This window comes from Gambusia affinis, linkage group LG13 (assembly GCF_019740435.1).
Source record: "Gambusia affinis linkage group LG13, SWU_Gaff_1.0, whole genome shotgun sequence".
Lineage (NCBI taxonomy): Eukaryota > Metazoa > Chordata > Actinopteri > Cyprinodontiformes > Poeciliidae > Gambusia > Gambusia affinis.
Genome location: NC_057880.1, coordinates 8,783,528 through 8,811,249, shown reverse-complemented (window position 1 = coordinate 8,811,249; position 27,722 = coordinate 8,783,528). Strand labels below are relative to the sequence as shown.

The 27,722-nt window shown below is 41.2% G+C and overlaps 2 protein-coding genes across 6 annotated transcripts in view; one reads left to right on the top strand and one right to left on the bottom strand.

The window, feature by feature from the left end:
• The first annotated feature begins 92 nt into the window (after positions 1 to 92).
• rgs17 (regulator of G protein signaling 17) lies at positions 93 to 25,002 on the top strand. 3 transcript variants are annotated; one of them, XM_044135647.1, is made up of 7 exons: positions 93 to 810; positions 2,263 to 2,571; positions 4,199 to 4,569; positions 8,318 to 8,448; positions 15,181 to 15,255; positions 15,348 to 15,579; positions 15,662 to 25,002. In XM_044135647.1, exons 3-7 carry the CDS (start codon positions 4,567 to 4,569, stop codon positions 15,848 to 15,850), a joined length of 630 nt encoding a protein of 209 aa, XP_043991582.1. In that variant the 5' UTR covers positions 93 to 810; positions 2,263 to 2,571; positions 4,199 to 4,566; the 3' UTR covers positions 15,851 to 25,002. The 3 variants fall into 3 exon arrangements, with proteins under 3 accessions (XP_043991582.1, XP_043991581.1, XP_043991580.1); XM_044135646.1 differs by lacking the exon at positions 2,263 to 2,571; XM_044135645.1 differs by lacking the exons at positions 93 to 810; positions 2,263 to 2,571; positions 4,199 to 4,569 and having other exon boundaries at positions 4,593 to 8,448.
• Positions 20,539 to 27,722, bottom strand: part of pcnx2 (pecanex 2) — a 34,857-nt gene continuing 27,673 nt past the window's right edge. For all 3 annotated transcript variants that reach the window (XM_044135639.1, XM_044135638.1, XM_044135641.1), the window contains exon 40: positions 20,539 to 26,783. In XM_044135639.1, coding sequence (XP_043991574.1) covers positions 26,610 to 26,783 — 174 coding nt within the window. In that variant the 3' untranslated portion in view covers positions 20,539 to 26,609. The remainder of the gene's footprint in view (positions 26,784 to 27,722) is intronic.

The window sequence follows — 27,722 nt, the reverse complement described above, 5'->3', positions numbered from 1 at the left end:
TGCTATTTATCTTGTAGTTGCTGATTTTGAGTCAGATTAAATGCATCTACTGTTGTTAAAAGCTGCTATGAAATGAGAAAAATTATTTGTTTCGAATTTTTTGCCCAACTATGATCATGAGTAATTCTCCAAGATTTGTTTTCATATTGGTTCGTATTATAATCATAATTGTACTTCATTCCTTCTGCTTTCTCAAGGTTCTTTAGTGTTATTGTTATTATTTATAAAATGAAACAATTTTCAACTTTCTTTTTTATTTCTAAGTTGCTTTCAAAGTCTTTAAACAAGAGTTATTTGTATGTGATACTATTTTTAAAGCTTGTTTTATTACATAAAAATCTTCATAACCTGAGGATGCGTTTCCTCCAGAATAAACCTACCTTCTAAATTTAGTAAAGTGTCTTGGACTGTCCCTGCAGTCGGATGGAGGGGAATAAATGCAGCATTGTTTTCTAACCATGTTGTGTGTTTCGGGGGCGGTGGTAGTAGAGCGGATGTCGTGGAGCTCGCAGATGTAGCGACCCTGTGTGTGTTACAGACACTGTGTGTGTGTGGAGCCCCAGCGGTGCATCCTCTGACCGACTGCAGCCACAGAGCAGCGGCGGCGGCAGCAGCAGCAGCGCGCCTGCGCAGTGCATCCAGGGAAGCTCGGCTGAGATCGGTGCTGAAGCGGGGCGGATGGCTGGAAAAACAGCGGCGATGGACACGATTACACCGCGGGATTCCCGTTCGCCATGTCTTTAAATAGGCGTCGCGACGCGGCGTTTTCACACCCATCACTGTAGGACAGTGACATCCCAGCGTAAAGGGGTAAGATTCCGCTTGTTCGGGCTAACTAGAGTTAGCCGCCGCCACCGCTGCCTCCACCTCCTTTCGCTGTCAGAGATAGCGGCTCTCGGGCTAAAGCTAGCCAGCGAGAAAGTGGGTGGTGTTTGATTTCTGGAGAGCCTCTGTGCGACAGTCGGCGCCGAACAGCTCTCTCTTCGGCTGCTTTGTGACTCGACAGTGTCAGCTGGGAAGACTCCCACTCTCTCGGTGTTGGTCCGAGCAGCTGCAGGCGACCCAGACCAGCAGGCTAGCCAGCGCAGCTAGTGCCTGTAGAAGCTGGGTCCGATGCGCGTGTCTTCTTCATATCTGAAGATATGCACGGGCCTTTTTGTTTTAAAAGGCTTTTCCCGGCTGTGACAGTTCACTGAGGGTGTCAGAAATAAACCATCCTGGCACGTTTCTGTATTGGAAGAGGATTTTAGCCGCTGTCTGACATTATTTACCCCCCCCCTCTTTATATCTACTGGAACAGAGAGATCCTGCGGTGCACAGCTGAAGGAACACCCACACTGCAGTTTCCCATGGGTGTGTTGAGTCAGAGCAACACAGGTTATGTTGCAACTGCATCCTGGGACACTTCCTTATAAATCCCATTAACTTGTACCCGTCACTGAAACACGGCAAACACTGCGAGCTTTCTTATCATCGCGTTTCAGACTGTTAGGGGCAGATATTTAACTTGAGGATGTTTACATGTAGCAGTAAAACATTATAGAACCTGCGATTACCCAGGATGCCAGGTGATGTTTGGTCTCATAGCAACAATTATGCTTGGCATTGCTAAAAGCCTGATGTGTCCTTCTGGCATATTTTTCAGTTTAGTGAGGATTGTTGCTGTTATTTTCTGCTGTGCTTTGGTCCAGGTGACCAATGACTAAAAACCCAATTTAGGCATATTAAGCTGGCGTGATAAACTTGTATAAAATATTGATTATTACAGTTTTCAAATTCTTCTTCTGCAGAATAGTATCCCTTTTTGCTATGCTTTGCTTTATGGTGTAACAAGTGTATATTAATCATAGATCAGCTGGATAATTAGTCAAGCTATCTGCTCAAGAAGTTCCTCCAATTGGCTGTTTTACACACATGTTGCTCGTAGCTTGCCACTTGTGCCTTATATACACTTTCCTTACTAAGATTGATGGGTGGCAAGTCAGAAGCTAACAGAATTAGCCAGTGGCCTGGAGGTGTACAGCATCAGGTGGGGGAGGGGCAGAGCTGAGTTTTATTCACTGTACAACCGGAAACATTTGGGTCGCTGTAGCACTTTTTCTGGCATGTGATTAAAAAGTCTTGAAGTTGGGAATGATTTGACATTCAAATTTTCACTTCAGTTTAAAACCTCTGCATATACTCCGACTCGGGCGACTCAACCAATCAGCATTAGTCTCCTAGCGACACTGGTTTAACTTTTCCCCATTCTTTTTTTTGCAGATGCATGTTTGAGGAAGTCACTCTGAGGCTGACTAATTCCTGGAAATTGGCTGTGGAAAAGTCTCTCAAGTGCGATGCAAAGAGAAAACCCTATCTTTGCACACGGCTATGCAAAATCCCTTTTCAAAAGCTCTCAAAATACAGGAGAACCCTTTGTTTTCAGCCCAGTTTTTTTTTTTTTTTTTTAACTGCCACCAGTAGATATAAAAGCTTCTCTCTTTGCAGGGCTTGGTCTTCTCTGTGGAACAGGGCTGACCCAGCATGTTGTGTTATTGTAGAGCAGAGGAGATGAGGAAAGATGCATGTAAGGTTGGTTTCCATAAGTCACACAAATAAAGGTGCAGATAGTGTTTGATAGGTTATGAAGAGGATATGTGAACTATACGTCTGTTTTTTTGTTTTTGTTTTTTTTTTAGTCCTAACAGAACATTAGTAGTTCTGAACAAGCCTCTGGTGTTGGTTGACTCAGTTTTGGAAAACCTTTCTTAAAGGTACAGTTCAGCGTTCTCTAAGTGGGGTGCTGTGGTCAGGTTAGGAACAGTTACCGTCCTACAGTGGACGGTGAACTGGTCTCTCCTGTCGGATAAAAACAGTCTGTACACAGTTTTTTTTGTTTTGTTTTTTTTGCACCCCTGCAGAGGGTCTTTTGTGGGTTCTAGTGTCCCTTATATGAAAGTAGGCTGACAGAAAAGGGGGAAAGACATGCGGCAAACATCACCGGGTCCGAGAGTCGATCCAGCAACAGCCGCGTCGAGGACTCAAGGCCTCCAAACATGGGTCGCGCTGTCCCCTACACCACCACCGCACCCCCCTGTACACGGTTTTGTAAAACAACTGATTTGCTTTTTCCGCAATCAGAAAGCGAGTACGGTGCCATATATTTCTCTCATCCAGTAAAAGTTTGATTTATGTGGAGGATCGCAGTGCTTTTGATTGATTACCAGCATTATGTGTAGCAGTGTTTTAAATAATTTCTGTTTCAAATTGGGTCGGGTCCACGGCTGGTCAGCTGGCTGAAATAAGTCTCCTACTGTTTTCACCCACGTAGAAGACAAAAATATTGTCATATTGGACTTATTTCAGCTGGCACCTTCACCCAGAGAGAAACCGGGGAAATCCTCCAAACGATCTCTGTCAATTACTGATTTAAAAAAAGAGTCAAACACCAGGAATCGTAGTTGGTCGCTTTAAAACCTTTACTTCCTCTCCCCAACTTTTAACCTGGTTCACAAGAGACCTTTGATTTTAATTGTCGTTCAGACACCCGCTTTCAGTGAAGACGGAATGAAATTACCTAATTACGAGTACGAAAGCCCATGATGACCAAAAACGGTGAGACCCTCACTTTTAGGATGATGGTTAAAGATCGGAGGTGTTGCAGAGGACAGACTGCAGCTAACAGCATTCATCAGTAAATCACTCTCTGCTCCTCCGCCCTCAGCACCACCCCGTTTTCATCTAAATAGCGCAAGCGCACTTCCTGTGGCTTTCTGCTGCGAAATGCTAAATGTGGAACTTTATTTCCTCCTCTTGATCGCTGAAGACTTGAGTATTTGTATCTTGTGAACACACAGTATTAAGGCATGGCCACAAGATAATTGTTTCCCCACATGCTAATAACTTGTGACCATGAAGTATTTAGCTTTTTGCAATCTGACCAGAGGCTCATCTTGTTTTCTCTTTGTAAATTGACACATTGGTTTGTAAATCATTTCAGCACCCAAATCAACAAGATTGCAACTACATAACAGATCATAAATATATATATATATATATATAAAAAAGAAGTTTATTAAGCGTGTAAAAACAAAACCAAGATTTCTTGGTTCATCAAATTCATTTGAGAAAAATAGACTCGGCTCCACTAAATCTGGATCCTGCATCTTATTAGTTTGAAACAAGTCGAATTAACCCTCCTCCACCCGCTGTTTTTCAGATGCCGCACATTCGCTGCTCTCTCAAGTCTAGGAAGGATCCGTTTTGTTGAGGTCCGAGGAGGCCGACGCGGTGGGAAGCAAGCGAGAAGGTGTCGTCACACCTCACCTCGTCTCTCGCGTTCCCCTCCTGTGCTCATCGGTCAGGGATGGTGACACCAGTAACCTCTCCTCCTCTCCGTGGTGACAAGTACCTCCGCGCCTCGTCCCACCGCTCCGCGCCTCGCCCAACAGCCAGCACGCTTGCCGAGCGGGCATTGAGACACTCCACCAGTCAGTCACTTTGCCAACCATCTTGCTACCACCCAGCAACCTATTACCTCACGCCATGACTGCTTTGTCTGACCTGTGTTTAGGAACTCATTAATTCATGGTAAGTGTTTCTTTTTGTCATGGCTGCCGCTCCGCTCAGGCGAACTTCTGTGTTGTGCTTTTGTTTCAGATAAGAATAATTATGCTCTATAACTCTTTTGCATGTTTCCTTTGAACTTCCTTGTTTTTACGTTCACATTGAAGGAGACTTGTTATGCAAATGTCACGTTTTGCATGTTTTTGTACTTCCGTTTGGGTTTTTACTGATTCTAAAACCAGCCCAAAAAAAAACATTTTCTGGTGTTTAAGACGGAAACTTTTGTTGTGGTGAAAAGACATGAAGGCCAGAGGGAACATAGAGAAAGATCAGAACTGAAAGTGGAAAGTGTTCGGCCTAGTCCAACCCCTGACCCAGAGCTTATAGAGATGATGACAGACTTTCCTCAGACCAACCTTAGAGACTGGTAAGAGGCTCCAAGAAAAGTCTTACAGTAGCTACTTCATTTAGAAGTGGTAAAATTAGCTGTTAGCAGGCGGGGTGTCCTAACTTTTTCCTCAGTTGTAACAGATATTTCTGTTTATAACATTTGATAATGAACTAAACTGTATTTTTTGTGATAACCAGTAATTAAAAGATTTTGTTTTCCAGAGTTACAAAAACAATAGACATAACGACGTTAACAAATCTTTATAAAGAAATTAATATGAAATGTGGTGAATTATTTGTTTCACATGCACGTTTCTAACATCAAGCTGAGTCTCAAAGTTAATACCACCAAGTGAAGAATAAACACAACTTCCTCCACATTTTTTATCGGTTTCTTTGCTGCGGGGAAATTTACTGTATGTTTACAAATTTCATTTTCAATACTTTCAGCCAGGATTAGTGGCCAAGAAACAAAGAAAAAACAAAGTAATGGGCAAAGTACAGTAGAGACATAATTCCCCCATATTTATTGATACACCTCTATTCAACAACCGGTGGATAAAAATTGTAAAAATAACAATCCTGACAGTTTTAGGGGGTTTTAAAAAACGTTAATTGTAATTTATTGTGACAACGATTAAATCAAAATCTTATTGTGCTAAAAAATGTATCACAATAAATAATAAACGACGCCTACGTTGCAGCTAATAGTCGTAAGCTATTGAGGAAAGTTCAAATTGCGTGCATACTTTTGTTGGTCACTTCAGATGTGTTGCCACCAATATTGCCTAATAGGTGTTTTTATTGCCTTGCATTAGAAAATATTGAAAGTCTTTTGATTTGTACTAAAAGTAGTTAATGTGGTAAGCTAGACTAAATAAAAAAACATTAACAAGTTCTAAAGCAACAAACATTTAACTCAAAGTCAGCTGATTTCACCAAACGAGGGTAAAACCAGCCTACACATTTATTGCTAAAAAATAAAAGCAGGTAGGGAAATTAAAATTTCCATTACATTCTAAGCTAATCTAAAAGCTTGTTTTGGGATAGATCTGAATTCTGCGGAAAACCAAACCAAGATACCCATGCTGCAGCCTCGGTGGCTCCCTTTTTGGTCATTCATCTTAGCATGTTTGTATTTTCCAACCAATATTTGCATATCCTGTCAATGCGGCCTCTGCTCCAGGTTTGCAACAAAGCCGAACTCTCGCGGTCATTTGCATCCAGTCGCCTGTTTTCCACTGTGCTGCCTGGTTGCTGAATAACTGATGGTCGCTCCGCTGGTCTGACGAGTGCTTTTGCATATCAGGCAGGCTGTGCCAGGCTTACCTCCCATTGTAGGATCATTGTGGGATATCACATGTGTTTATGCTCAGTAGAGGGAATGATAACAAGAGGAGAAGCCTTTTTTTTATGGATACACACCATTATTGCAATTTGGATTTTTAAGGACTATATAAGGAAAATATGACTTTGCAGGTAAGAGGTTTTTTTTCTTTTTTTGAATCTGTACCATAGTTGCTTTATTTTTTTGTGTGTGTTTAGAGATAATGCTAGTTTGAGAAGTATCTACATTGGATTTTCAGTAGCTTTCAAAAATCTCTGCGCTGTATTTCTACCCGGAGATGCCAAATGGTGGCAGCAGGTACAATTGTCAATTTGACACAATTCTATTTTTAAAGTTCAAGGGCAGGATCACCAAAACGTAAAATTCAGCTCCTCATCTAGTGATCAGCACAGAGCAGATGCTTTTAAAAGAACAAAGGGCCAAAGTTTTGTTGTGTCAAGTGTAAAAATCCTCCTGCTGCTGTGGTGGCTTGTGTTGGTCCGCTGTCAAGAAAAGTCTTAGTTAAAAATGTATGCTAAAGATATCCTAGATTGTTTGTTTTTTAAAGTGTTAAAAATGACATTAGATTTTCTGAAAAGTTCGAAAAGTGTTTGAGTTTTTCAAAACGCTTTTTTAAACTCCTTTCAGCGCTGCTCCAGAACGTAGAAAATGAAAAAAGTGTTACCAATGTATCAAACTCTTATTTTGAAGGTATTCAAGACGTTCTGTCTCTGTTCAGCTGTTGTACTGATGCCTTTAATACGATGGAAAGTCGTCGAACTGTGTCTAGCGAAGCGCCACACGTTACTTTAGCATGCCGTCGATTGCCAACAAATCACTCCGGTACAATGGTGGTGGTCCAAATAAAAGCTGAAAACGCTGAAACAAGTTAAACAGGCGAATCAGATCATTCAATTGGAATTACCTCACTTAGCATCAGCCAGCCACAGCCTAATTATCCCAACAAAGTTATAGAAAAGTTGCAGTAAGTGTTGGAGCAGCTGTTTTCTTAACATCTCTTGATGTGGGCCAAAAACAAATCATGTGCTTCAGTTAAGTGGTGGATTTTGAAAAACTTTCTTGTGGGACACAATGCTCTTGTGAAAGGAGGGGGGGGGGGAAGTAAATTCAAGGCATTTTAATAGCTTTACCATGGGTGCCAATAAGTGTGGAGTGTGCTGTGACCTGTGTGAGTGTTAACACGATGATAGGGAGGAGAAGGTTGGGTATTAGTAGGTCTAACAAGGCAAATTGACAGAAGTGCAATGATATTTTTAGTTCAAGGGCATGAGGAGGACTGGAACATTGGTCATGCAGTGGGAGTGTCGCATAATAACAGAAATAAAGTCAGAATTTAAAAATAGTTTGCCAGTTTTTCTGTGATATTGAACCACAAAGCCCGGCGCTTACTTTACATGCTGTTCTTGTGTGTTTTGTACTGGGAAGAAGATCTCATGCTGTAGGGAGCAAAAAGCATTAGCGGAGAAAATCGGAAGTGGCAAAAAAGATAGTGTCAGTTAAAACAATCAGTTGGGCAACTGCAGTAAAAACGAAGGCGCAACGCTGTAAAAGCACTTTTACATGCATCTCTTATCTCCAGACAGTCGGTGATGGATGTCGCATCTTCTGACGGATGCTGAAAGCTGGAGACGAACGGGTTAATGCGAATGTGCGCCGACTTGTGTGTTTGTGGCGCGCACGTGCCCGTCCGTTTGTGTGATATGCAGATCCTGTTCCTCTGTTTCTGTCTGCGCCCATTAAAATGCACACTTAGCGTGTGTCAGAGCTGAGTGAAACACTTGGGCTGATGCCAGAAAGCCCTCGTACCAAACAAGGAAGGGAATCCTCTCAGTCCTCCTCCTCCTTCCCTGGCGCGTCGCCTTTCTCCTCAACGTGCATCCACACACTCCAGTTTTGTTTGTTTTTTTCTTTGTTATTTTTCCTCCCCGGATTATTTTGTGCTGTCCAGCGAGGAGAAAGCGGAGCCTGATTGTTGATTTGTTTCTGCTCTCTTGAGTTATGTTTCAACTGTGTTTGTTCCATGCATGCATGAAGCCCCACAGCGTGAGTGGAGTGGAGATGAGAAAAAGGCAGGCGGCTCACATCGAGGCCCCACCTCAGGCCCCTGGACAGCCTCGACCGAATACCTGCTGCCTCTGCTGGTGCGGCTGCTGCAAGTGTCTGTGGTAAGCAAGCCATAAAAGCAAAAGAAAAACAATCAAGCTTCTCCACCGCTCCTGGTCAAAAACAAAACAAATTGGAGCCAGGAGGAGGGTCTTACCGCTGTCCATCGTACTTGGGTATGGGCTGCAAAATGTGCTAACGGCAAAAAAAACCAACTTAAAGCTGTTTATCCTCTTTCATTGGTGGCCGTGCGTACTAACCTGATCACTCATGGCCAGCTCTACTGACAGGGAAAAGCTGTAGTTAAGCAGTGAGAAAGGGAGAGGTTCTGATTGGCACATACACTTGAATGATTGACAGCACTAAGGCCTTCCTCCTAAATCCGATTGGTTGTTTTTGTTTGTTTTTTTACAATGGTTACATACTGTAAATTCAAGGAAGGAAGCAGTACAACAAGGCTGTTTTAGAAACAGTTGGAGTTTCAATTTAAATCTAGAAAGCCTCGCAAAACTTGTCCACATTCCATAAAATGCCTGTATTTTATAGGGATGTTCTAAATAATGAAAAGAGTTCAATTAAATTAGATTTTAAAAAGTTTTAAAATACCCAGGAAAATATGTCGCTGCATGCCAGGAATTATGTGGATATACAAACTAGTATTGTCTCTGAAATTGTTATAAGTGCTACATGTTCACTGTTTAAATATTAAATTATAGTACACTTTGACAGTTCTTTACCCCGGCAAATTGTGAACAGTTTTCAACTGCATTTCTACATGATAGCAGTGAATCGCACACGTGAACTTCAGTGAATAGTTGGATACAGTCTGAGGCTGCCTGTCGTGACTTAACCTTTTTTATTTTTAGAGTGCACTGCATGTTTTATCTGTGCACTTTGCATTCAAATGGAACATGTAAAAACATGTAAAAATTAGCTCGCTGTGTAGGGAAGTTTGCAACATTTCCAGGAAGTCACAACAACAACAACAACAACAACACTCCTGGCTGAATTTCTGCACTGTGGAACATTTCATTAAAAAAAAAAGAAAAAAAGAAACAAGGGCGTGCTGTGGTGGCGTAGGGGATAGTGCCACCCACATTTGGAGGCCTTGAGTCCTTGACGCGGCCGTCACGGGTTCGATTCCCGGACCCGGTGACATTTGCCACATGTCTTCCCCCCTTCCTGTCAGCCTACTGTCATATAAGGTACACTAGAGCCCACAAAAAGACCCCCTGGTGGGGAGGAAAAAAACAAAAAACCTGCACATCACTCTGATCACCAGCCCCATGGGAGCACATGGTGGTGGCAGTATGATGTTCTGACCCGTCTAGGGGTGGCCAGATCATAACATGAGAAGGAACCATCCTCTTTAGATCCCAAGCAGCCAACACGCATGAAGTTGAACATTTTATAATGTTATTTATTTTAAAAAGATGTATTTTTGATTGAGATGTTACAACAAGTGGAGCGTATGGCTTCAGAGAGAGCTAATGCCGAAAACAACAAACAAAAGGAAACTATCTGAATGTTAACCAACTTTCCTAATTAAAAGTAAATAAACCAAATGACAAAAACTTACCTCCCTACATGATAGCAGTGAAGAAAACCACGAGAAAACTAAGGAAACAGAAACGGCAGCTCACTCCTACAAACTCCAGAACGTTACATGATGTTAACGAACAGTGTGGCCAGTTGAGACGAGCTGAGGATGGATGGCAGGAAGTCCGCATCAGCAGCTTTTATTTCCATCACCTCTGGGAGGCCACAAATTGGTTATCTCTGTCGTCTTCTAGGAACCAATCAGAGACAGGCACCTGCACACTCATATTTACATGATTAAGTTGACATATGTTCGTCACATATGTTGTGGGGGATACCACAGAGGTCAATAAGAAGAGAAAGGGAGCTAAATGCAGGGCAGATGACCTGTTCACCCTCCGACAAGAGCTACAGTTTAAATGGTTTAGATCAAAGTATATTCCTGTGTTTGAACCGAGACTCCTGACTGTGAGAACCATATTTTAACAAAATAAGCAACATTTTCAGTTCAAAAGCCCTTTTGGCCGCTAAATTGTTGAATAAATGGACAAAAGAGCTCAACAACGGAGATAATTATTGTTTTTAATCTTGTCATTCAACCATCATATTGGTGCAAAGTGCTGTTATATCCAGCGTACACACAATAGTCTATTCCAGCGTCTCATCAGATTGTGTTTTGGAGCAAAAATGAGCCCACAGCGGGCCAAGAGAAGGGACTTTGTCGTCCATCGCTGCTGTTTGCAGATGTCGCCCGTGTGTCAGATTCATGGGCTTACCAGAAACGAGCAAGTACAACAGTTCCAGCCGGAACAATCAACCCGTTAATTGAGTTAAAAACATTTAAAATCGCATTAAAATCTGTGTTGTCAAGTAATTGAAATGAATGCATAAAGGCCCTACCGTAGTTATTCTGTAGATTAATAAAAATAAAATGTGTGGGTAAATTGTTGTTTTAGGACCAAATATTGGTTTATTCTGTTTATTTTCTTTAGAAGTAAAAAGAGCCTCTTCTTATTTTGAAAGTCTTACAATCCAGCATTTCCCAAAAGGTCTATCAGCGTATGGAACACTGTACACACCCTCGGTATTTTGGTTACTATTTTATTTATTTTTTTTGGTGAAATGATTAATGACTGAGTGAAGTCGTTTGTTCAGCTGCTCGACTTACGTTTACGGGTAGATTCATTGACCATTAAACCCTAATTTTCTGTGCCGTTTTAAAAATCCAAATCGGAACAAACTTGACCACAGGCCTTAAAATTGCACAACCTCGACGGCAGCGCGCTGCCTCTGAGCAAGGCACCAGAAACTCTTGAGCTGATCCGAAGCTCCTCCAACTGCCTGACCGTGGCTCGGCTCCTGCCAGGAGAGCGGAGTGAATGAAACATTGTTTTCAGGCAGTGAATGGTGAATGCTCTGCTTCTTTCACGCCACTTCATCTGAAGTGGTCGCAGCTTCTGCGGACTGTGAGTCCGCTGTGCCTTTCCCAGCCGAGCGCCGGTGGCGGCTCTCCCAAAAGTCAGCCTAGAAAAACAAATTCCACAGTAACACATATGTTTTATTTGCTGTTTCGGCCGGCGGCCCGACAGGGATAATTTGCTTTTCTCACCTTACACGGCAAATTCTGCAGCGTTAAATCAACACTATTGGTCCTTATCAGAATTGCTGTTAATTTAACTCTCTCAGATTATTTCACCAAGAAATTGAGTAATTTTATCACTTGAAATATTTATAACTACTCGGACTCTTGTTGAAATAACTCTGTAAGAGTTAAATTAGTGCCAATTCTGAAAAGGACCATATAGACTGGGCGTAGTGTTGATTTAACTCTGCAGAATTTGTTGCGCAAGAGTTTAGCAAAGCCTGCATGTAAATCTCCGATCACGCCGGGCGCCGACGCTTCTTGCTCAGGCGAGTGGTTGAGACGAGCCTTTTGAGTCAGAGGAGTTTGAGTTTTGGAGGCTTAAATGCTAAGGAGGATTTTAAAGGGTCACACAGAGAGAGCATCCTCACACAGTCTTGCACAAGGACCTTATCTGGTCAGGGTGTCTTCTATTTCCATCCCCAATCACATGCAAAACAGCTGTGAAGAACAGCCTGTGTATTTAGCCGTATTGTGAGGGCGCCGGGGGGCTGCGGCTGGCTTAGCCCATTGCTGCTGCACAATGGGGACTTTGACAAGAGACAGCAAGAGGAAGGAAAGATCCTCCATGGAAAGACCAAAAATAGACTCCTCGGTGTGTTACACTGTGGTTTCTCAAGTGTGACTGAGCTACGATAGACAGAGAGGCTGCCGCGTTGTTTGCCGTATTTACACAAAGACAGACGCTGAAACTCGATTGTTTGTGTCCACTGGTAATTAACTGCAGCCAGAACAGGAGAACGAAGCCAGCAGCCGGACTGTTGTGGTCGTTTAAAGAGAGAAATCATTCAGAATTACGCATTTAACTCTTTATTCTTTAGACTTTGAGAATAAAGTCAGACTTCTTGGGGTCATGGAGTTGATTATAAGAGTAAAGCTGAAATAAACGAGGACAAATCAAAAAGAAATGCAGTGGCCATTTGTAAATCATAACTATCAATGTAGCTTTTATCCTTAGGCAGTTAGTTAGAATATACTCACGTTAATTTGGATCAAAATCTCTAATAAATTTTTGCATTTGGAATTGTGGTGATTTCGCTGGTAATTTTTAGAACCTCCCGTTAATTTAAGAGATTAAGAACACACCAACATTTTTTGTTTGTTTGTTTGTTTGTTTGCCAAAGGTCCGTTGTGACGACGGAAAGTTTTTGATCACTTTTTGAACTTGTAAGGTCAGATTAAGCTAACTTTAGTTGACATCCAAGTTATACATCTATTATTGTTTTTTGCTTAAAATAACATATTTTTCAGTCTATCAATTTGGACATTTGTTCTTCCTGTTGCCACCTATGGCCTCTTCTGGGAATAATGTTGTTTTGGAAGCTTAGAAGGAACATGATGACAGTAATAATTAAGTTGTGACACAACTAATTGATTCAGTTCAGAATGTTCAAAATAAACATATAACTATTTAAGGATTAAAGTACATTTTGTAGAAATTAATACAAACTATATGCATAAAAATAATTTTAAAAAACTGCTTGAAATTAATAATAGTTTTTACAAACAACATATTGTTCACACACTAGGTGTTCACACAGAAAACAGAAAATTATGACCTTCATTCATATAACAAAATGTGCCACAGTAAAATAAAGGTATTCCTTATATGGCTACCTTAACCTGCCAAGATATGCAAATCAAAGATTTACTAGGTTTTTATTTATTATGTACATTTTCCTTAAAGAAAATTCCATATTCAAAGTATTTGTATCCTTCTTATAATTACTGACCAACTGGCAGACTCATGATTTGTCCTGCTGACCCACTGCTGACCGTCTCTTTGAGAACTGACTGTTGCCATTTGGTCAACACAAGGCTGCTGTGTTTTCATGTCCACACAGCCCAAGCGATGCGGTACCGCTCTGTGCCTTTTGAAAAAATTTTTTAAATTAGCTTAATTTGTTAGGCGACCGATATGTAGACTTACCGCTCCATCCTTTACCTCGTGCTAGAACTGAGACACTCTGCTTGACTTGAGTTACATTTATTGAGAGTTGAACAAGATCTTGACTAAATGTAAGAGCAAGTATGTTTTAGTGGTTGGGGATCCTGTAATACTGCCTCCTGCAGTCATCGTCACTGCAGGTTTCAAATGATAAATGGCACAATTTCAACATTTTTGTTAATGGGATCTAGTGGGCTCCAGAAAAAGATCCTTGAAAAAGCCCGAAGTCATAACGATTAAGGATTACGATCTGTTGGTAGGTGAAAAACCCAATGTTTGCTGCTGCACTTTTGTCTCGGTGTCAGGATTGTTGAGCCGTCTCTTTAATCTGCCCATGTTGAATGCCGGTCGTGTATTTAAAACTGTTATCTCTTTCATCTACACCGCACAGTCGCACGGTGCAAATGTGCTTAAATGTAAGCCTGCATGACGGAAATAATCTCTAGCTGAGCAGCAATCCGTGAAGGAAACTCTGTCTTCCACTGAAGTCTTCTTTAGATGCCTTCAAATTGTATTTTCTGTGCTTCCTGCACAGACTAAAGTTTGGACCTGTTCTGGAAGGAGAGACGCTGTAAAATGTTGCAACCCCTCAGAGTGACTAGCAACCCAAAGAGACCGTGCTTTCCATCCGTCCAACTTGTCGATTTGAATAAAGCTGATGGAGCGCAGGTGCCTTTTCCCACTGCAAGTTTCCTCCAATAAATGCAGAAAATGTCTGCACTTCAATCTGACAGTAAATATCTGTTCAGCAAATCCATTCCGATAAATCTTTGAGATTCCTCAAATAAGTGCTTATAATTTGTTTCACCCCAGAGCTAACAGATGTTTAATACTTTTACTGCACTTGGGTGTTCATTGACATTTTCAATCAATGAAAGAACGTTGTTATGTTTCGTTAGCCTTGTAGCCTAATTGCCCAAGTCATATTTTCAGAAAAAAAAAAGAAAAAGCATTAGTAAAATATGGGAAAAGAATTATGAATTTTGGACCACAACAAGTGTTGTGATAGGCTGAGGCCATAGACAATTGGGCAGAGTGACATAGCAGCCGAAATATGACATATTTTGCCTCCGTAACGTCTTATTCTGAAAAGCTCTAAACCATATAGTCATAAGAGAAGAGAGAAGAAAAAGATTTTGGAGAAACAATTATTTCATGCCCGGCTGAATTTGTAAGTTTCCCCTTTTTCAAAACAATAAAGAGACTCCGATATCTAATTCAACAGACAAAAATATAAAACAAACTCCAGAAAAACACTTGAAAGTTGCAAATTGACTGGCTGGTCATTACGTGGATCGAGCATGTACATTGGGGTCTTATGTCATTAACAATTAATTCAATGCAATGTGATTTTTCTGGACTTTTGGTTTAGATTCTGTTTCTACACATTAAAATAAAACTACTAAACGGAGACTTTTCATTTCTTTATGGGGGCAAACATACATCTAAAGCTTATTTCTCTCACTGTGGTGTAACTTTTGTGATATCATTAAAATACAGAAAACTGCTTTCCCCTGACAAATTAAGTGAATTTTAATATTTGACCTGCTGGATATAAGCTTTGGTGCTTGTTTAAATCAAGTCAAAACAACTTTATTCGTTCCAAAAATGGACAATTCAATTATTTAGCTGCTTGCCATGATTTCTACTTTGTGTACTCAACAGGAATGAAGACAGAATTGAGAGGACCGAACGGCAGACCTGCACCAAGATGGACAGTATTGAAGCTGCTGAAGAACAGTGAGTGCAGTCCGGCGCCGTTGTCGTGCGTTTTTATATCTCTGTTCCGTTTTTCTTCCCTAACCTGCGGCCGCTTGTCCCTCCCACCACAGACGTCCCAGTTTAGAAGAGTTGCTGTCGTGGTCACGGAGCTTCGAGATGATGCTGCGCTCGCTGGAGGGCCGAGAGATCTTCCGAGACTTCCTGCGCTCCGAGTACAGCGAGGACAACCTGCTTTTCTGGTTGGCCTGCGAAGAGTTGAAAAAGGAGACCAGCCCCTCGGTGGTGGATGAGAAGGCCAGGATTATATACGAAGATTACGTCTCTATATTGTCGCCCAAAGAGGTGGGCCGCTGTGTGTGTCTCAGTGAAGAGCACCGGGGATCGCCGGTGCAGATGAATAACCCGTGTCGTCTCCTTACTCCAGGTGAGTCTGGACTCTCGGGTCAGAGAAGGAATAAACCAGAGCTTGACGGAGCCTAGCAACACGATGTACGAGGAGGCCCAGCTCCAGATCTACACCCTGATGCACCGGGACTCCTTCCCCCGTTTCCTCAACTCCTCCGTTTACAGAGACCTCCTGGACAGCAGGAGGCGCACCTGCCTCGACACCTAAACCTCGCCACCGTTCGTCATTGCCAACGTACGCCAATGAGACTACTACTTAAAAACTTCAAATGCTACTACGGTGCCAGAAGTCAGGTTTGGAAGAAAATAAGCAAAGTCTCTCTCTGTTCTGACAGGGGAAAAAAAAAGAAAACAAAAACAATCTTAAATAACATCCAAGACAGCTGGTCGAGTTATTTTTTGTTTGTTTGTTTGTGTTTTTTTTTTTATTTATTTATATTTTTTAAGCAATTTCTATCCAGTTGTTCACTGGAGCTAGGTCGGCCTTTGCTGGCTGGTTAATTGGTCGCTTTGAGACCATTATTGCTGGCCAGTGATTGTTTTGCTAGCAATCTGTGCTGTTTCGCTTGATTCGAGCGGCCGACTCCGTCCTCGCCAGCGGTCGGTTTGAACGGCCGACCCGATGCGTCGGTTGAGCGTGGACAAGGACTCCTCAGGTGGTGAGGACACAGAGAAGGAGAGAGACGTGAAGGACAAACCCACTGTTCCCGTACTGTAATAATCGAACCTCATTCTTTCTTTACCCTCACTTTACTGCTTTGTCCTTACTTGTCGGCCGTCGTCCCACATCCCCGTTGTTTTTTTTTTCTGTTTTACACCTCCTCACTGTCCAAACATGACACCCAATGGTTGGTTGGAGTGGGAGAATCTTTGCCTTTTTAACCAGTTGAAGCATCGGCTCTCTCTGCATGCAGCTCTCTCTCTCTCTCTCTCTTTTTCTATCACCCTCTCTCTGTCTTTATTGTAGCTTGACAATATAAGCCGCGGACTGCAAACTTTTCCGAGAGGTACTAAGGCTGGCTCTTACTGGCTATACGCTCAGCGAAGGGAAAAAAAAAGGTATGTCAGTTTTACCAATACTGCAGTTTTTATGAGATGTAAAAGCTGCTCTCTCCAGCCCTTCTTCTTGTCCGTCCAGCGTTTTCCTTCATGTAACCGGGAGAAGTAAGGGCTAGGATTGTGGTTGGGCAGCTACTTCTAACATTATATAACTCACAAACTTCGCTCCGCTGAGAAAAAAAAAAATCACTATGCCTTTACGCGTAAAGGAAGGCGGCAGAAGCGCTGCCGCAGATTTGCTGTGAAGCAACCACAGTTTGTCGAACAATCCCTACCTCCCATACTTTTTTTTTTTTTTTTAATCCCTCCCTCTTTCTCTCGCCTGCTCAACAAACCCCCTACAGCTTGAGAAGCACAGGTGCCAAGTTTGGGCCAAAACTGCAAATGGCGAAAACAAAAATAAACCTTACGTTGTCTAGAGGAGCTGAGAATCATGGGTAGGAAAACGGTAGCAATTTCCTTCGGTGCAGGCGTAAACACGTGAGCTTTTTTTTTTTCTTTTTTTTTAACCCCGGCCTTTGAAAGGCTTCAGCTTTAGACCAGGAGGTGTTGGATTTTAAGAGGATTGCTTAACTGGGTGCCAAATGGGACTTCAAAAGTCCTGGGAAGAGGTTTCAGATTTATTTATTTTATTTTATTTTATTATTTTTAATGGGTCTGCATTTTTCAGAGGGCTGGTTTAATAATGCTGAAACGCTACAATCCCAGGCTAGCAAAGAAATCTGCGTAGTCTTGCTCCACACAAGCCTTTTTCACCTTAAGCCAAAACGGTTTAAGCGTGCTGTAGACGAGCAGATGATAGGATGCTTGTGCTAATCTTCCCTCCCACTGCCAGCCCTCACACACTCTGGTCTGTTTTTCTAACCTGACTTGAACAGCATGCACTTATAAATGTGTGTGAGTGTGTGTGCGTGCGTGGATGAGACACAATCAAACACCGAACAGGAATAGGAAAGTTAAGTTGCCAAATGTCCTGTTAACATGTTCAACATACAATGGACACTGTTTTTTTGTTTGTTTGTTTGTTTTCTTTTAAATAATGTGAACATTTAAACAGAAACTTTGTTGTTACCTGTGGATCTTCAGTAGACGTTGCATGAGTGCGGCGTATTATACGCAGTTTTATTACAACGAGCCTCTGTGTCCGTTGATTTGATGGATGTGCGGAACCAGGCAGTGCTAAACGTATCGGTGACACCGCTCTCACACAGAGGCGTCCATGTTGACGCCTTCTCTAACTACTTGATGTTCTCCTGCCAATGTGGATCTGCTGTAAAGAGACATTTGCTTCCGATTAGTGAGGGTTAGGCATGGGCCGGTACAATAACCGCGCTTTGACAGTATTAACACGAAAAATCTAACGCAAGTACGTCCAACGGCAACCGTTTCCTTCAGTTTATTTCCGCTGCCGTGGAAAAAAACACGACGAAGGCCGGGTGGTTTTTTTAGGGAAGGCTGACATTGCAGTTTTATCGTTGAACGTTACACGTCATGATTTCTTTTCCGTCACCACAAAGTCCCCAACGCTCTTCCTGAACTTGACGCTGTAAGTGGTTCATCAGGTGTGGACAAAAGAAATCTGTGAAAGTCAATCTGAGTGGACAAAAACGTCACCAGAAAGGAGCAATTCAGTGCATGAAGAGTGAAACACTTAGTCTGATCCAGTCACTCTTTGACCTTGTGAGCATGATTGTGATTTAATATGTTGTGCAGCTTCAGGTATGCAGTAAACTTTTGATTGCTGCAATTATAAAAAAAAATTTCCTAACATTTATTTATTTTGATACATCAAGCAGTTTTTTGTTGTTGTTGTTGTTGTTTGTTTTTTTTAGAAGAAAAAAAAAGGCCTGCTAAATTTAGTAGCATTTTTCAACTTCTTATTGTAACAGAATATGGCACAGTTTGTTTATTAATGAGGCTATCTGCCTGCGTATTAACAATTTGTCTCCCAACATCCAAAGTTGTGTGGCAAGGGAAAAAACAGAAGACGTCTAACTTTCTATGCTCAGCCACAGGTGGGAGAGGGACAGTACTCTATGTTATATAACCAGAGAAAGCTCCAGTAAGGCCAACATTTCTTCTGGCCCAGGTCGGCGTTGTTGACCTCTTTGGGTTACCTTAACCCCAAAGACCGGCCCATGCCTCGGGAGGGAAGAATCTGAGCCTCGTTGTGTTTCTGGTCCACATGAATTACACAGAACACTTTCTAGACTTTCGCCGATCCAGATGAACCTGATTTCCACCAGATCGTGACTGATGTTGCTTGATTGCGCGAGTGATGAGCTGTGCACATGCATGCGCCCCGTTGATCATGAAAGGCAAATGAATCGAAGAATTTGTATTTTAAATAAATAAATAAATCTGACGGTAAAGGTCAGGTTTCACGTGCGAAACTCGTTTCTGTAGAAAAATGTCAAAACCTGCGGTAGCTTTTCGTCTCAGCCATTCCTGGCTCCTGCTGGCCACTCTGCGCAAGTACACTTGTATGTTTTCTATATATTAACTAACACAAGAATGTCTCACCAGGAACCAGACAGCGAAATTATGGTGCAATCAAACCGAGTTTACATTCATAAACAATGAGACGTGTCACGTGTCACCTAGCGGCGGGGGGAGTTTAATAGCCAGCCGGTTTGAAACTTGACGGTGTTTCACAACAAGGACACAAGTGAGCAGAAACCTTAGCTTCTGCTGCTGTCGTTCTCTAATTTATTCCAACTTTTCCACAGCGGGAGAAGTGCACGTGGTTGTTTGAATTTTGTTTTTAATGCCTGCATTGCGATGGTGGATTTTTACAAGCAATGATCATGATGTGAAATGAGTTCAGATTTTTTTTTTATTTTCCCAATGGATTCCATGTGAGATAGCGTTTGAGACATGGCTTTGGTTTTACGGACGAGAAATAATAATAATGATGATAATAAAAAATAATAATAATAATAATTAAAAAAACAAAAAGGTTGAGAGCTGAAGTGTCCTGACAGGGATTGGAGGTCTGCAAAGCTTTGGCCTTACTGACAGTTTTTTTTTTTTTTTTCTTGTATATTTAAGAAAAGACAAACATTTTTATAGGTGTTTCACTACCTCTCATGTTGGTTAATTTATTTCACATCTAGTTGTCAATGTACAAGCTGTTTTTTTTAGATCTACTTGAAGCCTAACACTGTAAACAACTCTGTGTAAATGAACCAGAGAGGTAGAAGAGAAGCCTGGGCCTAGTCGACATGATAATCCTGAATATTATTTTTGTTTATGTGTATGTTTGCTTTGAATTGTGTTGAGCTGAACTAGATTTTGCATCTCTATAAAGAATTCAGGAATCCACTGTTTTAAGGGCTAATCCCATTTTTGCCTATGCAAATCTGTTACTGTGGGCGAGTTCGGAGAGGGCGCGCCGGCGCTCCTCTCAGCTGTGTTAGACGGACCATGGTTTACATTGCCCTTCGCTGGTTTTCTTCAATCCTGTTCAGCAAAAATGTACTCTTATAAACAAGTAATATAGACAGAAGAGAGTTTATGCCTTTTATGATGATTTTAAAAAAGAAAAAAAAAAGAAACCTTATTTAAAAGAACTTTTAACGTGTTGTCTTGACGTCGAGCGGCCGGGCGCTGAGGTTTTGGTGCGACGCAGCAGTCTGTAGTCGACTTTCGGGAAAGCTCTCGTCGCTCAGGCTACGACTTCAGTAGCTGAACTGTGCAGGATTGCCTGACTGAAAAACGTATTTATGTGAGGAGCAACCACACTATCACCTTCACCAACACACTGACTCCCAGGCTGGGAGGTCATACGTGTATTTAGGTCGTCTAGGTCTTATTATTGTCACGTTCAGTGTAACATCTTTTCTTTTTTTTTCTTTTTTTTTAAGTAAGACCATGTGACCTTTTGTGGCCAATCTGTCCCTCCTCCATTTTGTGTACTCACGTTGCCATTCTGCCCCAGTTACTTCCATTTTGTATCCCACACACTTCAACCAGTATATATTTTTATAGTAATTGCTTTAACATGACAATAATCATAAAAACACTCAAGCCACTTTTAGAATGAAACTGAATTGCATATTAGGTTCTTTATATTTTATATTTTATATTACACCCTAGTTTCCAAGGATTCCAAATTCTTCTGTGGAGTTTCGCTGTTTGAGGTTATAGCAACCCTCAACAACACAGTCAGTGGTGCCCGACTTCCTCCCCTATCGATCAATTTCTAGCCCGATCGTATTGTTATAACATTTTCTTGAACTAGGCCATGTCTGAGGAGCCCACGGCTGCACTAGACTCCATAAGTCTACGTTAAGTTAGCCACAGAGTGGCGCTGGCAGCTAGTTTTATTTACCCATTCCTTCAAAGCGAATGGAGATTGCTTGTGCAAAAAAATGTTTCCAATGCGAATACAAATTGAAACATTTGCAGTGCTGAGCTTTCATTGGGAGACAATAATAATATTGTCTCCCAATGAGACAATATTATTATTGTCTCATTGGGAGACAATAATAATTGTCTCCCAATAATAGAGAGACAAAGATGTCTCATTGGGAGACATCTTTGTTTTATATCCAAGGCAACCCAACTAGTCAAAATGACCCCAACGCCAAAATCATATGGTCAGTATTAACATTTTAAAACATAGTTTAGGAATAATCCTTTTATAAAAGCAGCACTTTACTACAGTCACCTTTATCTGCAAATTAATGAATTGGTTCTAATTGGACATTTACCAATATTTTTAGGTACTAGGCTACTTTAAGTTACCTAGTCTCACTTTGAAGGGCTGACCTGAAACAAATCTGGGAAATGGGCAAGTGGTGCAGTAATGGATATGAACACTGTCCATAAGTCGCATAAACTAAATAAATATAATTTTTAAAAAATCCCCACTTTCCATTTAATAAAATTGTAGTTTTTTTTTAAATAAACTTTTTCTTTTTTAACCTTGGTGTCTGCCAGCACACACTGCACATTTGTTGTGACTTTGTAACCAAACCAGAGCAGCACAGCATCATCAGCAAACGGTGCCAACTTCTTTCTTTCTTCTTCTTCTCGTAGCCACATCCACTTAGACTATCACTGTGTTGATACAGTAGCGTTGATAATGGAGCGGATTCAGGTTATTTCTACTTGTTTTAAACCAGTCTCATTCACCTTGTGTCAAGTTAGCACCTAACGTCGCTTTTATTTATTTACTATTTATTTGACTTCGAAGGTTGGGAGGTGAGTTTTCGCTTGACCTCCAACCAAAACAACAACAAAGCAAAACCAGTTTAATTTCTTTTTATCTAACAGAGCATACCCATGGCTATCAAAGGACAAGCTTGTTGACTGACGGCGGTTCGGGTTTTCCCTCAGTTGGGTACAGTGCCTCTTTATGCTTTACAACAGACCTCAAGACCTCGTTCTGTCTCACTTTCTGTGTGTCAGGTCCTCACTTTCATTATTTTTTATGTTTTTTTTGCCATGTCTTAAAAGCATGGTGTCATACATGACATCACTGAAAGCAGTCGAGGCGGAAACGGCCCCATTTAGCAGCAAAAAACCCCCCAACAAAAGCGACGACGCTGATGCTGTGTCCCTCGTGCACGAGTACCCGCTCCCTCATCCGGTCTTTTTGGTGCCTCTTCCTGAGGCGCTTGTGCTTCTTTAGGGAAGAGGTCACATCTGTGTAGGTGCTCCTTGAAGTTGGCTAGGAACAGTTTAAGGCAATCACTTTTCTCTTTATTGATTTAGATGCCTAAACTTCTTGGTTTTTGTCATGCCTTTGTAGATAGACCGCAGCTGTCAAGGAACAAGCTGCGGACGAGAACATTGAAAAGACGAGTCACTTCAGACTATTTTAAAAGTGACACTTTTTTCTATTCAGCATGCTTTGTGCTAAATAAATGAAATAATTCAGTTATTTGCTATAAACGATACTGTATGAGTATGTATTCCAGTACTGCAGTATGCAGACATTTCAAAATATGAGAAACTCTTTTAAGAGGTTCATATTTTTCTTCTAGTATGTTTGACTAATAGAGACAGCTATGGGTACTTAATTATAGTTTCGAGTGTTTCATGAATTGCCAGAATGATGTAATGACCCTCTTTGTTTGTTTGTTTTTTTTAAATGATCTACAGTCTTCGGCTGTTGTCACATGCATGATTCAAAGAGCTTTTCCGAGACAGGAACGTTTGATCGAGATTTCTGTCTCACAAGAATTCCCTGGCTACTTTACAACACTTGGAAACTAAAAAACTGATTGTTTTGTTTATGCAAATGAAGACATTTTGGATCTTTGTGGTCATTTACAGTTGTGTTCAAAATAATAGTTTGTTGAAGAAAAATGAGTAGATCTCAAAATATTTGTAATACATTTTATTTTTCGTACAATGACATGCACTGCACCTGTGATTTCAAATGAGAACAAAACTATCACATTTGTTATTACTCTACTCTACAGGAAGCGGGCGAATCATACAGATAGACTTTTTGAGGATTTAGCTTTCCTTTGGCTAACTGAACTAATGTGAAGTTCTGGAACAACAATTTCTGGAATGGCTCCAGATCTGTGTTGAATGAAGTTGACCAACTTCAGATGATTGGACTACATTCCACTACTGCAAGGCCTTTGTCTTTCTTTTAGGTTTTGCCTTACAAACATCATGTTAGCTTACTGGTAGATTACTTTGAGTCTGTAGATTGGGATGAACACACCATAAAGTTAATCTCTCTGTGTTATGGGATTGAGCTGGTTAGCAATGTTGGCCGGCTATTGTTTTGAACACAGCTGTATATTTTAAATATCAACTGACATTTGATAGATTTTCAGAAGTAAAATTTATAGATTAAAAAAAAAAGACAGTAGTCTCTATAGACACACATATTTGAGTCATGCTGATAACATCTCAAAGCACTGTGCTCCTACTATTCAGGGTTTGTGTTGCTCCACAATTTTATTGCTGTTCATCATGACTTTGAGATGTACAGAAAACTGAAAATCTGCTTGGAACTGTAGCATTGAGCAGACTCATTTACCCTCATCGAGCAGCAACATAACGCTGTGCTACAAAAGCTAAGTGTGAAAACAGTTCAAAACATTTAGCTTTACATGACTTATACACTCTTCTAAATTAGGTTAGTATTGGCAAACCCATGCATGATAGTGCAGTTTGGATATTATTTGCACTCCAGTGTTAGTAGACATCTAGATATAACATAAAATTTAAAAAAACATTCACTGTTAAAGTTGTTGTAAAAGAAACAGTTGTCACACTGGTGTGGAAACGTAACAGAGGGGAGTTAGAGAAGCAAATTAAATCAGATTTCTACATATAAAGAGAAGCTAGCAGCGGGTTGCTAGCCTCAAAGCTAGCAAGCTAAAGCTAGTCACCTTAAACGTCTGTACTCACTTTGTAAGCCAATTTTTATTTGTTCTGTTTCGTTTGGACAAGAATTAGCTATCCAGAAATAATTGTATGATTTGTGGCTGTAAAATTATTCAACTTTGTCCCCTGACTGATCAAGGTGAGCTGAGCTAACTAGCTGCTAGCTTGGCCTTCGTTTGACTTGGAGCTTAAATGAGCACTTTTGCAAAAATGTTATTCAAAAAATATAGAAAAAGTTGTTGAGTAATGTAAAAGTTACAAAAGAGAACGGCTTGGAAAGTCAAAATTGTTTTTTTGTTTTTTTTTGTGTGGGCACTATAACTATCCAGCAAAGTACAGGATCAGCACTTCTCGGTGGATATAATGTGCCATATTTATAACGTGTCTTTGGATATAATGTAAAGAGGTCAAAAGAAATTGTTGGAATGTTTAATCGCAAGTTCTGTTGCACTAAAATAATCCTGTAACACGTCCTACTTAGTTGGCTGTCACGGGTTTGTTTGGTTTCTCTGAACCGTCCCTCCACCGACCTCTGTACACCGGTGACGGGCATTTTGCAACACGCCTCATACAGGTGGCAGGTGATCGCACCGTTTCCAACAAAACAAACAAACAAAAAAACTGTAAGAAGATGCTGTACACCATTTCTGATTTCTTTGTGTGCTGGACCAGTCGCATTTTGTGTCTCAAAAAACACAAAAGTCGTCCTTTGAACCTTACATGAGTTATTGTCACATTAGCATCTTGCCCATGTTGTGGTACATTTTACTCTACTTATCTTCTGTGTCTGTCTTTGTTTACATGATGACATCTTGCATTAAGAGAGAACTACAGTCTATGGTTACTGCCCTTGAATATATGTAATTTGAATAGTGCTGCTAGAGAGAGAAATCTAATTGTAACAACTTACAATAAAGAGTTTATAAATAGATTTTTGCCAAATGTGATTGGGTGGGTTTTTTTTTTTAATGGTTGATACTGGAAATGTATGTCATATATTTAGCTCATTTTATTTTATTTTTTACTTTTGTGTGCAACACTGTAATGTTTTGAAAAACATGATTTGTCCCTGAAGACGTTTTATTTTTGCTGCATTTAAACGTCTTCAGTGTCATCCAAATTAGATCAGCAGACAAAGACAACCCGAGTAAATACAATTTATTTATTTTTTGTAAATATGAAAGCTATTCAAACCAACCTGGTCGTGTTGACGGCAAACATCGCTGTGGAGTAATGTTTTCCCCCTCTCGTCTTTGCAGAGTTGTTTTACCTCGGCCACATTGGAGGGTTTTTGTGTGTGAACGACCTTTGTAAGATCGCGCCTCAGCATTCCCAATTAGATTCAAGTCCGTTCATTGACTAGGCCACTCCAGATCACGTTTCAGATCATGACCTCAGCTTACCTGAGGTCAAAGTCTGGAACTGATGGCCAGACATTCTCCTGGGGGATTTTCTGGTGAACGAACCAAAATTCATGGTTTGTTAAGTTCCATATCCAAAGACCCGGGGAATTTAGTTAGATTGCATGACTTCTGAACTGCTTGAAATAGAATAGAAAAATCTACTGCATTCTATAAAAATAAAAAAAAGTATTAATGCTATTGGATAATTTGGCAGGATAATCATCCAAAACACAAATTAAAATCAAAATAGAAATTGTTCATTTCATGCAAAACCCCCTTCTTCCATGACCATCTCAGTCTCCAGACCATAAAACCTGCTGCAGAGGCAAAGAGGAACGAGCAATAGCAACCTTGTGAAATGTTTTATGTAGCTGCTATTAAGCATTAATTGATTTTAAGGCTCTTTGCACATATTCACAGGGATTGTCAAGAAATATCCCCAACACTGTATATATTTCTACTAGCGACCAAGGAGCAATAGAAAATTGTAAGTACGGGACCCTGAAAACAAACATTGCACCTCATCTATGGTGCAGTTTTCCACAACATTACCGTTATGTAAACTTTTTCATATTAATATTGATATATGCGAACAAATGTCAAGTGTAATCCTCAGTCATTTGAAAGCTTTTCATTCCAGACCTCCCTCCCATCAGGCTGTATTAGATATACTGCAGTCCCATCAACAAGTCCCAGGGGATTAGAAGTGATAATGGATGCAGGAACATGGCATGCTGCTACACGGCGGGCTATTATCTGACAGGCTTAAAAAATAAAAATAAACCCACAGGAATTATTCTAGAAGACAACTCACAGTCCAACTTCCTTTGAGAAACAACAGAGTTGCATAAATTGAACTGTTTAAGCCTTAGATACAACATTAGGCAATGCGAAGCTTCATTTTTAGTCCAGCAATGATAATTAAGGCAGTTTCATTCAAAAATGTATTTATTTCATCAACCAGATCAGAGATTTGTTTTTTCAGACTTTACATTCAAACGACAAGGTGAGACCACATGCTGAGGATAAAGGGAGAAGGCAGGTTTGTGTGCATGGGTGCTCTCTCTCTCTCTCTTGCTCTCTATCTCTTTTTCTCTCTGTATTCTGTATGCATGTGTTACTTCCCACACAGTCCTCTATCTCTTCTCAGACAGCCTTTTGATCAGCTGGCTCCGGAGCTGCTGAAGCAGACGCAGATTCCTCCTGGGTCTTGTCCAGTCCCTGGCTGAAGCCTTGATCGCTCGACTGGCCGCCCTCTCTCACCGTCACGGCGGCGTTGGAGTTGGACGCGTCTATGCTCTCGTATGGCTCCGAGGTCCACTGCAGGAGAAAAGGAGACGTTAGGCATTTAAGGCTACCTGTCGGATTCAGTCAGGAGTGGGCATTAATCACACTGTTTATCATTTATTGGGATAAATTTCTTACTGTGATAAGGTTGTTGATTTGTTGCTGTCGTGATAAATCCTAATTAATGATGTTTAAAACCCCACGTATTCTCGTGATTGTTAGCTTTTCTACTCTCTCCACTGATTATTCAATGAGAGCATCAATAAATATCAATAAGTTTTAAAATTTGATTAAATGTGGATACTGTGAGCAGTTTAGTGATAGAAATCACAATATGTGACTGATGACCTAAAGTCATTTTTTGCCAAAAATGATTTTGGGGAAAAAGATTAATTAATTTAAAAAAGATAATTGCTTATTTCTTTCCATCCATCCATCCATCCATCTTCTTCCGCTTATCCGGGGTCGGATCGCGGGGGTAGCAGCTTCAGAAGGGAGGCCCAGACTTCCCTCTCCCAGCCACTTCTTCCAGCTCCTCCGGAGGAATCCCAAGGCGTTCCCAGGCCAGCCGAAAGACATAGTCCCTCCAGCGTGTCCTGGGTCTTCCCCGGGTTCTCCTCCTGGTGGGACTTGCCCGGAACACCTCACCAGGGAGGCGTCCAGGAGGCATCCTGACCAGATGCCCGAGCCACCTCAACTGGCCCCTCTCGACGTGAAGGAGCAGCGGCTCTACTCTGAGTCCGTCCCGGATGACTGAGCTTCTCACCCTATCTCTACGGGAGAGCCCAGACACCCTACGGAGAAAACCCATTTCGACCGCTTGTATCCGCGATCTCGTTCTTTCGGTCATGACCCAAAGCTCATGACCATAGATGAGGGTGGGAACATAGATCGACCGGTAAATCGAGAGCTTTGCTTTTTGGCTCAGCTCTCTCTTCACCACGACGGACCGGTACAGCGCCCGCTTGACGG